The 16,941-nt window shown below is 47.3% G+C and overlaps 5 protein-coding genes across 5 annotated transcripts; 2 read left to right on the top strand and 3 right to left on the bottom strand.

The window, feature by feature from the left end:
• Positions 1 to 145: 145 nt before the first annotated feature.
• CHC_T00003302001 (hypothetical protein) lies at positions 146 to 838 on the top strand. The gene has a single exon (XM_005714732.1). It carries the CDS (start codon positions 146 to 148, stop codon positions 836 to 838), a length of 693 nt encoding a protein of 230 aa, XP_005714789.1.
• A 3,943-nt stretch (positions 839 to 4,781) lies between these two features.
• On the bottom strand, positions 4,782 to 4,961 carry CHC_T00003301001 (hypothetical protein). The gene has a single exon (XM_005714731.1). It carries the CDS (start codon positions 4,959 to 4,961, stop codon positions 4,782 to 4,784), a length of 180 nt encoding a protein of 59 aa, XP_005714788.1.
• A 708-nt stretch (positions 4,962 to 5,669) lies between these two features.
• On the bottom strand, positions 5,670 to 6,317 carry CHC_T00003300001 (hypothetical protein). Its single transcript, XM_005714730.1, has one exon. The coding sequence runs from the start codon at positions 6,315 to 6,317 to the stop codon at positions 5,670 to 5,672; it is 648 nt and encodes a 215-aa protein (XP_005714787.1).
• An 11-nt stretch (positions 6,318 to 6,328) lies between these two features.
• Positions 6,329 to 6,442, top strand: CHC_T00003299001 (hypothetical protein). The gene has a single exon (XM_005714729.1). It carries the CDS (start codon positions 6,329 to 6,331, stop codon positions 6,440 to 6,442), a length of 114 nt encoding a protein of 37 aa, XP_005714786.1.
• Positions 6,443 to 8,273: 1,831 nt separating this feature from the next.
• CHC_T00003298001 (hypothetical protein) lies at positions 8,274 to 8,681 on the bottom strand. Its single transcript, XM_005714728.1, has one exon. The coding sequence runs from the start codon at positions 8,679 to 8,681 to the stop codon at positions 8,274 to 8,276; it is 408 nt and encodes a 135-aa protein (XP_005714785.1).
• Positions 8,682 to 16,941: the final 8,260 nt, after the last annotated feature.

The raw sequence follows: 16,941 nt of genomic DNA, 5'->3' as shown, positions 1-16,941 counted from the left end.
ACGCGAAACGCCATAGAATACAGTATCGAAAAGTGCGGGCAACTGGCGTGTAGTCTTCATTTCAAAACAATAAAGGACACAGTACTATACCGACTGGCACTTGACGTCTTCCTACCTCATCGTCCACTATCAACTAGCATTAAAAATGCCAAGAGGCCCGCCGCTCACCGACCTCGAGAAGGGCCAGATCCTTGCCCTGCATCATCAGCTTATGTCCTTACGGGACATATCGAAAGAATTGGGAAGGTCCGTAGGAGCTGTGCAGCGCTTTTTAAAGAATCCCAGTCGCACTGCACGGTCTCGGGCGCATGTAACTGGTCAAAAGTTGACTGTCCGGGAAGAAAAGGCTATGATTCGAAAGGCAACCACGGGAAACTATTCAGCTCGAGACATAAAACAAGACCTCAACTTGCCGGTAGGAGTCCGCAGAATTCAACAAATTTTAAGCGCAACGCCACATCTAAAGTATAGAAAAATGAAGACCGCCCCAATGATGACTTCTCTGCACCGCGAAAAAAGGCTCAAATGGGTGCGCCGTTTTATAAGCAAGGGGGGCTTTTTTTGGAACAAAGTCATCTTCAGCGATGAGAAAAAGTTCAACCTCGACGGACCGGATGGAAATGCCTGCTATTGGCATGATTTGCGCAAAGATGAAAGGTTTTTTTCTAAGAGGCAAAATGGAGGAGCTACAGTTATGGTTTGGGGAGCCATTTCTCCTTACGGGGTATCCCCTTTGGTGTTTTTAAATGGAAATCAAAATTCGGGTAAGTACTGCGAAACCCTGGACAAGGCCCTACTGCCTTTTTCCGCAGAGATGTATGGGGAAATGGAGAACTGAGTTTACCAGCAAGATGGAGCTTCTATTCATAGGTCGAGATTCACGCGCTCTTGGCTCAATGAGAAGGGTGTGAGAACTATGGACTGGCCCGCAAAGTCTCCTGATCTTAATATTATTGAGAACATTTGGGGAATCATGGCTCGTCGCGTCTATCTTCGCCAGCGTCAGTTCGATACGATAGAGCAGCTTAAGGAGGTGATTGAGGATGTATGGGCAACAATTAGTGGCGAATTGCTACAGAAGCTCTATCGTAGCATACCGCGGCGTATGCTTGCAGTGCTGGATGGACAAGGGCGAGCGACAAAATACTAGAATAAAGACATTTCTTCTACTGTACTCTATAGCGTTTCGCGTATTTATTTGCGTTTCGCATACTTTTTTGAAGATATCTGTCTATGCGTTTATGATTGAGCAAATCTGAGCCCAGAATCGGACTCATCGTGTGTTTTGCTTTGTCATAGAGTGGGCGTCTTTATGTTATCGGCCTGCATCTGGCGAAAACCCGCTCGACGATGGGTGTATTTATTTGCGTTTCGCACACTGTACTACCGTTACTTGGCGCCGACGGGCCCTGGAGGGCAGACTACCGCACTACTGTCAGCGCTGTCGCTGTATCGCTCAGCAATGATTGAACAGACAGTCGCACACCGGTGGTTGAGGCCCTCGAGCCGACACTATCGGGCTGGTTATCTGCAACATTTTGCCCTTCTTGGGTATATCTATCTCTATACTGTATGGGAAGCCGGATGGCGACAATTTGCTCATTTGACCGAGACGCGAATTACATAACGCCCACTTGGCCAAAAGACAAGAGGACACAATACAGTACCTCTCGTACTCGATGCCCTGCACCCCTCGTACGCAATGCTCAATCAGCATCAATTTCAAATTTACTCCCAAACGGATATTGTTGCGCACAGAAACACTACCCTTGGGTATCTTCAAACGTAAAATTTTACACATTTAGCCATCAAATTTAGCCAAACAGATAGGGATGCTCTTACCCTTCTACGAAGAGTAGTCTTCTACGAAGGGGTAGTCTTCTACAAGGGTAGTCTTCTACGAAGGGTAGTCTATCTACAACGACAGTCAGCTCCTATTCAAGTTTGAAGTGGCTCATACTTAATTTTAAACTTAAGTTTATCTTCTTTTTAAGTTTAAAATGCAAATCGGGACACAACTCTACGTTGTCAACATCGTTGTTGACAACGTAGAGTTGTGTCCCGATTCTATAGACTGACATCAGTCTATAGGTTTGGGCAAGCGCAATATGAGTTTCGCCGAGAGTTTTTGCTTCCAAAACAGTCGCATCTCCCCGCTGTCACAGTGTCAATGTTGATGAGAAGGAGATGGGAAGATGTGAGGGAGACGTATTTCACTCAGAATAAAATGCCATCTCACCTTCTCTCAGAGATGCTAAAGAAACCTCTGAGTTGCACTACCGTTAAGGGCAAACCACCATCACAGAAGTGGTAATAGTTTTGTGACAACAAGAAACAAGGTTCAGTTGAAAACTAATCCTGCGATAAAGCCTCTGAATACAAGCATCTTGTTGAGGGACAACTGTCATTGCATCAGAGTTCATCTTCATGGTAGTACAGTGTCGTGGTGTACTAGAATCGAAGTTAATCGAGGCCATTTGTAAGTCTTTTCGAGATACTGGACGCGGCCCTTCCAAAACGCAATCAAATCTCCTGTGTTCTTGTCATGTCTCGTGCCACTCCTTTTTCCTATTATTACACAGTCTGCACTGGATTTCCCTAAACCTGAAGGCTGGCAGTAGTTTGAGAAGGGTGGATTCTCGAAGTAATGTGCGGGAGAGGAATTATAGACGAGCCTCAAACCGCCGTTTAAATATAAGACAGCATACGCACCTTCTCGTAATTGCGTATCACCCACCAGAAGTTCTGGAACAAAACGAGGTCCACACCACAGAACCTCCAGCATTAGTGTCCAAATACCGAGACATTGACGCAATTGATAAATCGACGACTGACGAAAGGCACCCACTCTCAAGTATTTCTTCCTAGTTCAAGTTTAAAGGTCGGTCACCCTCAAGACTTGCCTCTCGCTTTATCATTTCTTTCCATCGGTGAAGCCCCTTCGATTTGGAGGAACTGTAATTTGGTCCACTGTATCGCCATAGTGAAGACACTTCAAGTTGATTCGCCCCTACGCACATGTCCATTTTTCTGTTCACTGGGGCATGTAGATATTGTGCTTGGTCGACACGCATGGCCTGGGGATGTTATTACTTATCTGCATCGAGCATCCTGATTTGTCATCGCGTTCAACGAGAAGCTCCTACCAACTACCGAGACTCTGTAAATGCGCTTTTGAATATACGGCATCACAGAAGGATAAACTAAACATGTATGAGTTTACTTCTGTGATAAGGGTTATTTTCTTGCGTAATGCAAGCAGCGCCAGTGCTAAGTTTGCATATTCTACACAAAGAAACTTTGTCAAGCGGAAATTAATGGCTTCAAGTAACTTCCAGGCCTATCCCGGGGTGGTTCCTGACGTACTTCCACTCGCCAGGGGCACTTTTGAATGGACGAATTTGTGCTAGTACGGTCGATCACAGTCTCAAGTGGCAGTTGGCTCAACGAAAGGCAATCATTACCCCTTCAAGTTACAGCATTCAACAAAAACTGATCGAGGTCGTTGAGTGTCGAGTAGTGTTCGAGATATTCTTCTTGTTGAGGCATGGAACGTTTATGATGATGCAAACGTTCCAGTTTATCTGATCAGCAGCGTCTCACGGAAAATATTAAGAAACACCTCCATAGTCATGATTTCCATGATGCATAGACTCGTTCATAATACCAGCCAAGACTTTTCATGTACAGTCTAAAAATATGGTCAGTGAGTCAAATCAGTATTCATGGATTTAGCAGGCACGGAATGTAACAAGGATGGACTGTACCTCAAACACTCACAAAATGAGAGAAGTGCGTTGCGAACCGGTGTGTAACATTTTGGTCGCGCATGAAATGTTTCTGATTGAAAGTTCGCGTCGTAGTATATGGGGGGACACGTGCAGAGCAGCCTCATTTGTATGTTCTCGGCCCACCTGAAGCACAGACAGGTCCCTTTGTCAAGCGGAGGAGGTCCGCGGTGCAACAATGAGGCGAGAGCTTGCCAAGAGTTGGTGCCTCTCTCATTGAAACCATTTGCCCTACAAGTTTCTCGTTCATTCCATCACAAAAATAGACATATCGAGGTGTTGAGATTTGATCGACATACGAGACGGTGAGAGTGTAAAACTGCTCCATGTGAGAAAATCAAGAATGCAAGCCCTTTGCCGTGTTGGAGGTGACGCGCAGATATCCAACAAATATACTTCTGGCGTAAGTCAGCATTCCCTTCCCCGCCACTGCACACGACGAGCGTGGCTACCATCTAACCCCATCAACTCGCTCTCCCACAGTTTCATCAATCATATCAAAGAAGCTATGATTGTGCAGTCACGGTTGACATCCACCCCGAGGTGGGTGGCGCGCTGTTGAGCGTGTAAAAGGAGCGGTTGCTCGCACGTCTGTGTAACTTCGATCACCTCATTCCACTACTGAAATGACAGTCTCGACGAAATACAACCTGCGCACAATTGAAATAAACGGAACAGGGCGACGCAGTATCAACAGCGCCCAACAACTTTCCGTCGGAGGACGAAAGGTTTTGTTCTGCTAGGCTTGATCCGAGTTTCAGAATCACTGGTCTAGTGGAATGCAGTCTTGTCAGCAGGAGTGCCCTATTGGTACACGTTGTCAGTTGGAATCGTGTAGTCGCGTGAGGCTGTGAACGTTTACCAAAAGTACAATACGAGCTGTTGATTTGCCGTGAAGTTTGCGCACCAGGTGGGACGAGAAGGTTTTTCATTCAGTATGACATGTATTTCATAGTGATGCATTCTGTGTCCATCAACGCGAACATGAAAGAGTCAGAGAGTACGAAAATGGCGCATTTTTTTGTGTCTCACGACATTGCTTATCAGCACACTCCACAACAGCGGAGCAAGCTTTGATATCATATCGCTTTGCTTCATTGCAGAGTACGCGGCGAAGAGTGCTCCATAGCCCGAGTATGTTCGGTTGTACAATGACGGAACTTCACGATACATGCCAGGGCCATTCATTCAAAGTACAGTACAGAGGATACTGGTACGCAGGAGTTGCGCACCAAAAATTCCGAAACAGCAGAATGGATTGAAACACACATCTCCAGGACACGTGTCACGGCATTCCTTCGCGTTACTTTTTCCACATACATTTTCAACACGCAGCTTGCCGCGTTTCGATGACACCGCGGAAACCCACAAACCCGCAGACTCTACGCCATCAAAACAGAAACGTTCGTGTCCGTTCAAGATACATAGTGTTCAGCCAACATAATAACTGCAAGGGCACCTGATCTTCCCCCCTCTGACAGTTTCTTTGAAATTGTCGCACCGCAGGGATGGGAAGCTCTTTCATTCGAAAACTGGTAGACATGCCTATTCCAACTACGCTTTTCTATGTTTATTCTGTTACACCAAGTTTCCTCAATCGCTTTTTGAAGTTGCTTCCCGGTTTGCGTGTCATCTTCGCATTCATCTTTCAGCAGTTACTTGGGGGCATGTACTGTAGTCGTAGATGGGTGGCTTGTTCACCGCATGTATTGACAAGAAAGTTTCGCCTCCGAAAATATCACTTCGCTTTCGCAATGGCTGCCCACCTGTCCAAGTGGCGGGCAAGAAGGAAGTTGATTTGCCCAAGACTACGGTTTTGGAAAGATCACTCAATAGTAAAAACCCTGGACAGGAGAGAAAAGAGGGGCTCTTGTGTACTGGTTACTTTCGTGAGTAAGTCCCATTCTTATGGAGTTTCTCCTTGTGTCGTGTCAAATTTGACCTTTTTGCGAATTTCTTGTCACAAAAATCACATTGGTGACGTCGCTCATTCGCATGTACTGCGTCTCTATGGGAGGCGAGGTCGTATTTCTTGCCGAACGCTTTGGGACAAAGATCACAGACGTGTGGTCGCACTTTTTCGTGGACTGTTCGCCTGTGTTGATTGAGGTGACTTTTTTGTGAAAACTTGTTCTTGCAGACCTCGCAGGTGTACGGCCGATCAGACTCATGGGTTTTCTTCGTGTGCATCTGAATCATGTGCATCTGAAGCTCCTTGGGACTGCCGTACGTAGAGTTGCATTGTGTGCATGCGAAACGCTTTGGCGCAGAATGTCTTGAGGAAACCCGACTACTCGCCGAGGAACCAACATGAAAAGACTGCGCTGGGTGTATATGCGAAGGGGGCGATGAATTCCCTGACATGTGGAATGATGAGCCTGAGCCAAGCTGCGCACTACCTCCGTCCTTTCTGTCCATGACAGTGTCCCAGAAGCCTCCTCTTGAAGATTCGCGTCGCGATGAAGTCATAGGGTGCGAGGAGCGGTGACCACCTCCTCTCATGCTTCCCGGATGGTATTCTGACTGCATTCGTCGAAGAGATGAACCCTTGCTCGAGCGTGACGGAAGCTCTACGCCCTCCATGGGAGTGGACTCATCGGTGCGACCCATCTCCGAAGGTCTTTCCCGCGAAAGCGAAGACGAGGGAAAGGTGAAAGGCAGATGTTCGAAAAGTTATGAAGAGGACAGACAGTGCGCCTTCTCGTGAGTTTCTCAGTGCGTGCGAGTGCGGTGAATGTGACGATGAACAACGGGAGTAACTATGGGAAGGGAAAGGGTGCAGAAACGCGTAGGTCGTACTCTCTGGGATACTTGCGAGTGACACAGATGAGTTAGCGTCGACAAGAAGCGTGGCTTCTCTCAGGGGCGATAGGAGACTCGATAGTCGCAAGAGCGCATGGAAGGGAGTAGTGCCTGCAGATTGGATGGGTTAAATGAAGTAGAGGTTGCTTGATTATTGCCGGCAGAACAGAGAGAGGAACACCCGCAGCGACTAAAAGTTCAGGATGGAAGACAAAGTTAAAGATATCGTACAGGAGGAATCCGAGTCAGTCTGATTCTCAGAAGAGGCCACGGCGATGCCAGGTGTAGCACAAGCGACTTATCGCTATGTTAGGACAGGAACAAGGCATGATGGGATTGCGTTGGGGTGAAGAAGTTCTATATTTCTCATAGCGGTGCTCTGCGACGGGGCGCTTTCGGCTGGTTTACAAGTATGAGAGCATGCAGTTATAGGGATCGAGATTTTGCACATGGCGTGCCTATTATGTAGTAGTGGGAGTGACTTGAGGCAGTGGCTTGAATGTGTTGCATGACCGTGTTGTTGTGCACTATGACACAAATTCCATCGTGTGCAGTTGCTATTGTTTAAATGGAGTCCAGTCCCTGTGTTTGAAGACGAAGACCGTTCTGGGGCAAGGGTTTGAAACGAATCGAAGGAAGTGGCGCTATAGGGAGAACATGTGGAATGGAACACCTGAGGCTGTAAAGACGAAGGAGGGCGTCCTTCCCACAGGTTGCGAGTGTTGAGGATGGGATTGCCGTGCGACTGAGTTCCGGAACTTTAAAGCGATCTCCAGCGGTAGAGAGACTCAGAAAGGGGAGCGGGAGGCATACGGTTGCACATAGGAAGACCATGCTCCACACGCCTCTTCAGGGGACCAAGGCAGCCGGAGACGGTTGCCAATAGCACCAACGGCGCGCTCTCGAGGCTCTGGTGAATGGGGATGTCGAGTGTGACACGACACGCGCTGCAGGTCCCAAGTATTTTTAATTAATTCATAAGCTCCGTAAGGTGTCCCTCCTGCGTGACATGCAGCTCTCTCGTCTCCTTTTATCCGGTCGCTTTAAAACCCCCTCTATTAACCAAATGCAATCGCGACCACTTCTCTCCTTCACCCCCCAGTCCCCGCTCACTCGACCTTTCTGCAGCCTCCGTCTTCTCTCGGTTTTGGCCAAAACACTGGTCTCTGTCCTACTCTTTGCCTGCTTCGGCTGCAATCTGCACAAGCTTCACGGGAAAACATCATCACCGCATCGTCCGCTGGCTAACACAATGCTAATCTCTCACGGTCACGTTCTTCTCTCGCAGCGAGCCTTTGATTTGGCTCTCGCATCTCGATGAAGCCCTGAACAAGCCGTGATTATTCCGCAAGTTCGACGCTGATACTGGCAGACAGGCGTCTACTATCTATCGAAGACGCTTCCCATCAGCAGAATATAGGTCTTTCTCGACACCCGTTCTCATGCATGTACAGCGACCCTTATAGTCCCTGTCCTCCCAACTGTCTGCTGTAACTCGCGGATCAGCACCTCGTATCCTGTTGAAGACCAGGCTTACATGTCCCGTCCCTCTAATGCCCCTGGAAATACTTCACTTTGATTCGTCCGCTTTTCAGCCCGGAAACCCCGCCTGAAAATAGAAATTGGAACCGTCCCAAGCCCCCAAGATCATGATTTCTCGCTATTTTCCTGCCAGTTTTCTGGCTAGACTGCCCTTATTCCTCTGGTCAAGAGTGCTGCACTGCGTCTACCGTATTTGATATTGTCGCAGGCTGTTTTGAAAAGCACCGATGTAAGATAATTATAGCTGTGCTCCATCCCAGAGGAAGACCGTGAAAGAACTTCGACTAAACATCGAAGATAACTGCCTGTTCGGATACGGCCTCTCGACAAGGATTTCTCTTTTATAATGCATTTTTTTGGATGTGCGGTGAACTTTGGAAAAAAAGGGGTTACGTCCCCATATTGATCAAGAATGGTGGACAGCTTGACTATACAGGCTTTACACATTACACATTTCCGTGGGTGCTCTATTAATGTCTGCCCTCGCATTGGGAAGGTTCCACCACCGCGTGAGGCTTGCCGTATAATGGACTCGTTGAAAGAGTACATCCATTCTACTGAAAATGCGTGCTCGGACTTCCACTCCGGCCACTACACATACGGCACGGGCTCTACATGGGAAGAACCATTTCATGGGTTTCTCTTGTATCGAAGTTTCAATTTACCGCAACTGTAGTTCCATCTTTGTTGCAGTCCATCTCATCGACAAGCTCTTCGTGAACAACGGTTCTCTACGCTTCTTTTGATCGTCTTGTACCTCATGAAACAGCCACATTCATATTCCATTCAGGCAAACTCTTATGTCAAGAGTTGCTTCATGGTGAAAGGGGGTTATATGATGTTGCAAGATTCGCGCCTTTATCAAGTCACAAAATGCAGCAGGATGATGCGCGACAATTCATGGCTTTGTCGTGCGGAACTGTTTTTAGTGTGGCTTTTCTGGTCACAAAGAGAGGAAAAATTATACAGTATCTCCGCTATTCTATTTCCGCTATTCATATCCAGGTCCACACCCCGAGATCTTCTCGCGCGGATTGGTCAAGGTAATGCTCCTTACACTCTAAAGAAAGCCGCCTAGATGCTTTCAACAAGGTCGAAACTGAAGTCTTTGGTATTCTCGTGTCTGTCAGTAATTTACCGTCTGGCGCAAAACGTTCCAACTCTCATACACGCCAATTGTTTTCAACTCCTTGATCAGTTGCTGAACCCTCTGCGAGTTCACGTACATTTCCTTCGGGTGTCCATCCCCCCCCCCCCCCCCCCCCCCCCGGGCCCCACCGATACCTAGCGGGGGGAAACATATCTTAGACGCATAGGAGGACGACACAACCGGGACACGTATGATGAGACGTAGTCACACAGTCACTCGCCAATCCATGACAGCAATACTGTACCATCTTTGTTTGTTTTTGTTACAGAATATGGCGCACGAGTCGTTTTCCGAAACTTATATGGGCTAATTTCTATAACTGGGGCTTCAGTTTTTGTTCCTATTGTACGGTAGGCATACAGTACTGCACAGTATCCCGCAATTATTTTATGACGTGGCTATGGGGTTACCCTGAATTCTTTCCAATCACACTCCAGTCACACTGACGAAGGATTGCTTCATAGATTCTTCATCTATTTTCTTCTTTGCATGCTATTCGCGTCACACTCTCTTTATATAATTAACCATTAGATCACAGACTTTTGTCAATCATCAAATGGATAAATACATGCAGTACATCCAGTGGGCTCTGCATGAATCAAAAAAATGTCTTGCCTATGTTTGTAGGTTTTCGTTTGAAAAGCATTCAACATTTTTTGCAGACCTATAGCCATTGGGGAGGACAGTTTCCAAGGAAACGTATACTTCCAAATCTCTGCAGTGAAGTTTATTTTAGGTCCAGTTGCTGAAACGCAACTTCTGAACTTCGCAGGAACGCTCAGCAATTGAAAATGCAGATACAGTTCGCAGGCGTTTGTGCCGCTTAACAAACTTATGATTCTGTTTAGAATCAAAGAACCTCCGCGCTTCGACAGTTACCGACGTTGCTCAAGCCGATTGACAGAATTGAGTCGAATGGACTAGTCTGAGCATCTTTTGAAGACCTAAATATGAGCATGCAAGATATCACCCTTGCTTTCTGTACCGATATCGGTAGGTGTCCTTCCAAAGATTTTTTGATCTGACATCAGGTTTGTCACGGTAGCTTATTGAGGAACTGAACAATTTCACCTCTTCGCACTTACAATACCGCCGTTATTACAATAAATTCTGCAGTTGCCTTACTAAAAGCTGGTGCTGCTTTTGTCACTCTCTCTTTGCCTATTTTCTTATATGGGCATGAGCACATATTTATCTGTGTCTGTAACGGTTTTAGACATATATGCAAAACGTTTAACTTCATGGTTTTGTTCCGTGCGTAGATCTAGTCTTTTCCTTTTGAAGTTGCACAAATCTCAGAGTTTCGACTTAATCAACAGCACTGATGTATTCACAGTACTGTTAACACTGTTTGAAGAATTAGTTTCCTAGAACAGTCTCCGATTTTGCAGTGCAGGTACGAAGCTGATGCCCGTCATAGACTCCAAACCAAAACTGAGGAATTCATGATCTTCTTGTGTCTCCAGCTTCTCCGCTTGCAGCCTGTTCAGCCTTCTTCTCAAGTCTTCCCCTGTATAAGGAGCTTAGCCCACCTCAGATTGTTGCTTCTGCGTGCACGTAGCAATGTACCCAGATGGATCAAGATTGGACTGCTTTCGTAAATGGACGACCGGCCATGAAAAAAACAATATGGAAAGTATTTCGGCATGCTCCCGTCAGTCCATTCAACTGCGTACAATGGATGCATCCAAGAAATACCCTATCCATTAGTGCCGCTTCTATTTGTGCCACCCTCCCACGACTGCATGCCCAGACGCCCAAAAAGTGCCACGTATCATAGGGTCATGCCGCCGTCCGTACGTGTCAAACGTGTAAAAGCCGCTTTTTAGTCCGATCCTCCTCCGTCCATGCTGTCTTAAAGGAGACCCTGAAAAAGGAGACCCTGAAAAAGGAGACCCTGAAAAAGGAGACCCTCAGGCCACCGAACACCAAAAGCGACCTGCAAGCGCTTGACCATATCGCAGAAACTCAAAAAAAGAAAGTGGGTATAATATACACCACATATTCGAAAGTATAGAGTCTATACTTTCGAATATGTCGTCTATACTATAGACCACGATTTAGAAACTATCTTTGGCAGCCCCAGCAGTTCCGATGTAACCAACTACTGTAACTGTACCTCATACTCCAGCTCGTACCCGATTCTGCCCAATAAAAAATCCCCTGATACACCATTGTTTCTGAGACGAATAAAGGTGGTAGAAGCCACTCCGTCGCGGCTAGGATACACCACAACATGGTTTGTCCTTCCGAAGGTCGAAGACGCTCCAAAATGCTTTCCATTGCTCAGATTATATTTAAAATCGACATTCCGCTATCACTGCAGTTGCCGCAACGGCCGTTGATGTTGTAGAAGATCCACTAAATAGTTCTGGCGTGCGGTCGTCGTTCAGGAGCCACAAATCACCGCCGCCCGTGAGTACTTGGATTAGAGACTATCATACCACCCCTCCTCTTTACTTCCGAAACAAATTTTGGCGCTGTTTCAGAATTGCTCCCGCAATGTTCTTTATGCATAACAAAGATCTGGTTGCACGTGTTACAGACACATGGGGCACTCGATGCAATGGACCGACTGTTAGAGGTAACGTGTGAGGTGTATAACATGAAAGAATATATTAAGGAGTTGATGGACGCGAGATGAAAATGCCATGAGGCAAAGGTTATGTTCAAGTGGCAACCTGTAATACGCATTGCATAATTCTAGACGCAAAGAGTGATAAACTGTTGTCCCTTCTATTTGGTATAAAAGGGGTGTGGTTGATTTCTTGTTAAACTGCCGTTAGCTGCCGTCTGCTGTCTGGCGTCCCCCATAAGAGAGATACCGCAGCAACGGCTTTTATAATCTCTGGGCAACTAGTCCAGCAAATGTCTACAAGTATTTCAGTAAATTTGTAATTTCTTTCACTCGGTAGGGGGAAACGTCACACGACTCTCTGCCCAGGTTGGGCCACGGGTCCGTGATTTTAATTTTCGAGTATATCGACTCAGGCCCGGTGACTTTCCAGAAACCGGGCAACACTCCTGGCCTGGAACGTTTACTGTCGTCTAACTTTCTTGTTTCGTCTTCCTCGTCCTCATCACATTGACGCTACGGCGGCGCCCACATTACTTCATCTCAACGCCGTTGAGATGATTAGACGTCCCGTCCTTCACCATTCTTTCGTTGCCTTCATTTCTGCCTCGTTTAGTCCGAATCGAGAGGAGCGCAGATGAGGTTTCAATTCAATATCCGTGTACCTTCTCCAGTTCCCCTTTACTGGGTATTTCTAGGACCAAGCAGACAACAAAAGGCATATGGCTCGAGATAACCCAGAAAACGCTTGCTTTGAAGGGCACCCGCGTCCTGTGCTCCATCTGAGAGGTCGGCTGATCTCCCAGATATGTCTCATTCAAATCAAGGATTACATATGGTAGTCATCTATCTTACTGAATGCTCACCGGGCGTCTTTTGTAGAGAACCAACCTTCTGGTGTGTATATCTCTTCTGGAGTACCGTTGGTGCTGCGACGCGAGAGTATTACGAGGGTCGCACGGCCGAATAACTCTTCTAGGCGACAAACTTTGACAAGGCGATTTACCGTTTCTGCACGATTTCTCTGGCAGTCCCTTTTGCGACCAGTACTTCGTCGCCCACATTTATCAACGCTTCGCGGCCATCTATTGACTGGGTAGCTGCTACTCGTCTGGTGATCCTCATTGCTCGCATTTCTATGCCGCAAAGGAGCTCCATTTCCCCGTGGCGGACCTCCGAGACTCCAAATAGCGCAACATTGTCTCCCGCTTGCATGCTCGTAACTAAATACATAGAGAAGCTCGAACGGATAATCCCATTGCCATCTTTTTGCGATGATACACGTGAAGAACCTCTCGTAAGCTTCGTCACCATTAACGCATCTGTGGGATAACTCCTCTCCGCCCTGGGTTGGGTGAGAGGCGGAGGCTTTAGCGAGAGAGAACGCGGCGCGGACGCGACGCGCTAATTGAACCGACCGGACGAGCTCGCGAAAAGGGAGTGGCTCACTGGCCGGTTACGCGCAGTCGCCCCGTGGTGCGTGAACGGGAGCGACCGGTAACGGGTTAGAAGCCAGCGCGCGCGACAGACAACCGAAAACGGAGGTAGGTAGGCGCAAAAGGGACGGGGGCGAGCTTGCCCCCGTGTACTGGTGGGGACGGGTGCCAGGTCTTAACCCCGCAGAGGGACGCCTCGGACACCTGTCCCAGTACAGTAGTACAGTACCTGCCGCCTAGTGCGTGCCGGGTACTGTACGCAATTAAAAAGGTAGCGCCATAATTGCTACTACCGTGTCGATCAAAATGCGGTTTTGTCGCAAGTCTTCCGTCACAGGACAGAAGGTAGCTCGCTGGAGCCGTGCGCTGGTAGTTCAATACGTGAACAAGTTTATTTGATGGTTCTGATGTCTCTCTCTCTCCTATTTCTTTCCTATCTCCTCTTTTATGTCGCTCCGGGTTCTTTGTCTCCAACTTACTGCCACGTCTGCTGACACAGACTGGGAGCACTGTAGAAACCACGATCTTTCGTCATTCTCAGTTTCCGCCCTTTCGCGCTCGCCCTATGTGGGTTACCTTGTCCGATTCAAGGTAACGAAAGGGCAGGGGATACAGTAGTCTAGTTGCAGATACAGAAGTGAATCTTAGAGCAAATCTTGTGCAACATTCCGGATCAATTGCACCGGAATGATATCGACACTCCCGGTTTTCTAAGGATGGAAAGTCGAGATACTAGGAGCTTTTCTCCATTTTTCTGTCTACACGGATCACCCATTGCAAGACTTTTAGGTCCACTCTACCTTCATCAAGTAAACGATTCATGGCCAAACATGTTCCTCTCTTCGTCAAAGCGTCGGCGGGGTTGTCTTCGCTGCGAACCCAACCGATATCTGCTATTTCCTTATTGCCGTATGCCTCTCTTGTGGCCTGAAGGTCTATCATTAAGCGTCGCTCCGTCGTTGAAGAGTTCTTAATTATTACCTTGAACAAGCTATCTGAATCCGTATACAGTTGCAGTGGTATTCTTTTTGACATAATTTTCTGCATGTCATGTCTCAAGCTGAAGGCAAAATCAAACGCATCGGCAAAGGCGTAGCATTCACCACCCATCACTGACCGAACAACTCTTTTCGATTTGTAGCTGCAGTAATGAATTATGTTGGCCCTTCCACTTGCGTCGCAAAGCAAAACAATGAAGCCCAGTTGAGAATGCAGCGATGGTGTATTTGCGAAGGAGGAATCGGTAAATACTTTCATGCATAATGATTCTTTGTCAAGTTTTTGCTGCAATAGTCCCTTACGTGGCGTTAACTGCACATGATTAATTGTTTTGTTTAAGTCTTTCACATCTTTTCGAGTCCATTTCCCTTCTGTGACTTGTGACGCCAAGTTGACTGATGCACAGATATCAGGTCTTGTGTTAGTCATCCACGCAAGTTTCTGGCGCATAGAGCGATACTGTGCAAATGTGCAATCCTTTGAGAGTTCGTGGAGACGTTTTGCATACTTCTCTTGATGCATGAGGTATCCAGTACAGGTCTTCTCCACTTGGATACCAGCAAAAATAAAGGAGTCATACTGTCTAGCTTTGGACTCGAACTGTCGCTCTGTGATTCTTGATTTATCCGCAAAAAATCCTGTCCCTGCGCTAATAGTGTCATCTACATGCGTCCCAATCATTCCTTGTAGTTTCCCTCGCACAATCTTGAAGAAAAAGGACAAATCACCTGCCGTTGGAGTCATACCAAAGTCTTCGTGCAAGTGTTTGAAAAAGGTTTCATGCCAGTAGTCTCCACTTTCTGAGAGTCCATATAGCGGCTTCAGAAGTTTAAGGAGCTGATTGGAGTTAAGTTTGAACTCCTTAGAAGGTCTGATATATATATCGCGCATAAGTTTGCGACCGGATTGCAAGTATGCTTGCGATATAGCCTGTGTCCAGAGTCTCATTCCGGAGATGGCTGCTATAGCGATGAGTGATCGAATTGAGCTTTTTTGTAACGTCGTACTGTTGTGCACCAACAATTCTTTCTCAGCATCTGTGTGGCCTTGGGCAACAAAACGTGCCTTACATGTCTCCTCGCCTGTGCCAACATTCTTAATGGAAAGTACAAATCTGCCTCCCATAATGTTGGGTCGCTGGTCACCCTTTTCTATGTCTTCGCGACAGACGATCTCAAATGTTCCTCTCTCTGCTAACCCAGAGAGTTCCTTGCGTTTGGCCTCTTGCATTTCCGATGTGTAACTGCGAGGGTCACCAAAAGACAGCGTTTCAGTGACAAGGATACCTGGCGGTGGGGATGAACGGAACTGATCGAAAGCTTTTACGAGTTTTTGTAGCTCATGCTCCCCATTAACTTCAGAGTCGGGTAAGACTTGAGAAATATTGAATTGTTTCGGCTTTCCGTCCCATTCTACAGTAATAATTTTGCCAGCGACCTTCTCGACAGTGAAAGGGCCTTTCCAGGACCCTGTTCTTTTGCAGCCTGACTTTCCCTCGCGATAGACATGCACCGCGTCCCCAGGTTTGATAAGAAAATGCGTGGAAGGCGGTATCTTAGAACGTAGGGCTTCTTGCACACGTAAGCGGGCAACGACGGAAGCCATTTCTTTCCTTGCTGTTTGAAGGGCGGCCATGCGTTCCTTTTGCATTGGCACATCCATATTGACTGCGGGGAAAGATGGTAGAGACCCGAAAACCAGCAGTGATGGTACAATTCCATCTGGACCTGTGGTGTCGTTGAGAGCTTTCACAGCGAGTCGGAGACCAATTTCGGGATCGATAGTGGGGTGGTCTGTCAACACTTTGTCAAAGACTTGGCGGAGAGGCTCATGGTATCGTTCCCCGACGCCAATAGAGTTGTGGCTTTCGACGCCCGATATCTGAAGTTCGATTCCATGCAGTGATGTGACACCATTCCAGAATTTTGACGTGAAAATAGAGCCCTGGTCTGCACGTATACGGTTTGGATATCCGATGTACACAGAAGCCCAGCCCTCGATAAAAGCATCCCACACGTCTTTGGCGGATTCGCCTTTCAGAAGCACAGCATTTTGAAATCTGGTCTGAGTGTCCACGATGTGTAATAAGGGATTCCGTTTTATCCACATGAGGTCGATCGCAACTTCATGATTGAATCTGACTTCCTCTTCCGGGATTGACACACGGAAGCGATATGGGCCGGCTTTGTGGGTGTGGCAATTTCGGCATGCATCAGCGATCTCTTCCAACGTCCGCCTTGTGTCTGCCGTGACTTCCTCTGGGCGAGCACGCTTGAGCAAGTTGTACAGTTTCTGGACGTTGGCATGAAAAAGGTGGAGGTGGAGCTTTTGTAGCTCTGCTTTGGTAAATCGAATGGATTCTTATCCCCATTCCACAAACATGTGGCCGTGCTTGCGTTTAATTGGGAGTTTCCATTTGTCGCGTCGGCTCTCCAGTACGTTGCTGACATTGTCAGCGACCAGCCTTTCATTGTCAAGGACGTCTAGTCCCAAGAGAAAGGGTATGTCGGCATCAACCACGTCAATAAGCAAGGGAAGAAATTGCCCATCCGGGAGTGGTAGGCGTAATTCAAGCTTCCCCATGCTTGCACATGATCCATTTCCGAAAATGTAAGTCACCAATCAAGGGCATAGGCGAAATTCCTTTTT

This window comes from Chondrus crispus, genomic scaffold, assembly GCF_000350225.1.
Source record: "Chondrus crispus Stackhouse genomic scaffold, scaffold_185, whole genome shotgun sequence".
NCBI classification, from domain to species: Eukaryota; Rhodophyta; class Florideophyceae; order Gigartinales; family Gigartinaceae; genus Chondrus; species Chondrus crispus.
Note: the sequence above shows the minus strand (reverse complement) of the source record. Positions and strands in the feature narration are given on the sequence as shown.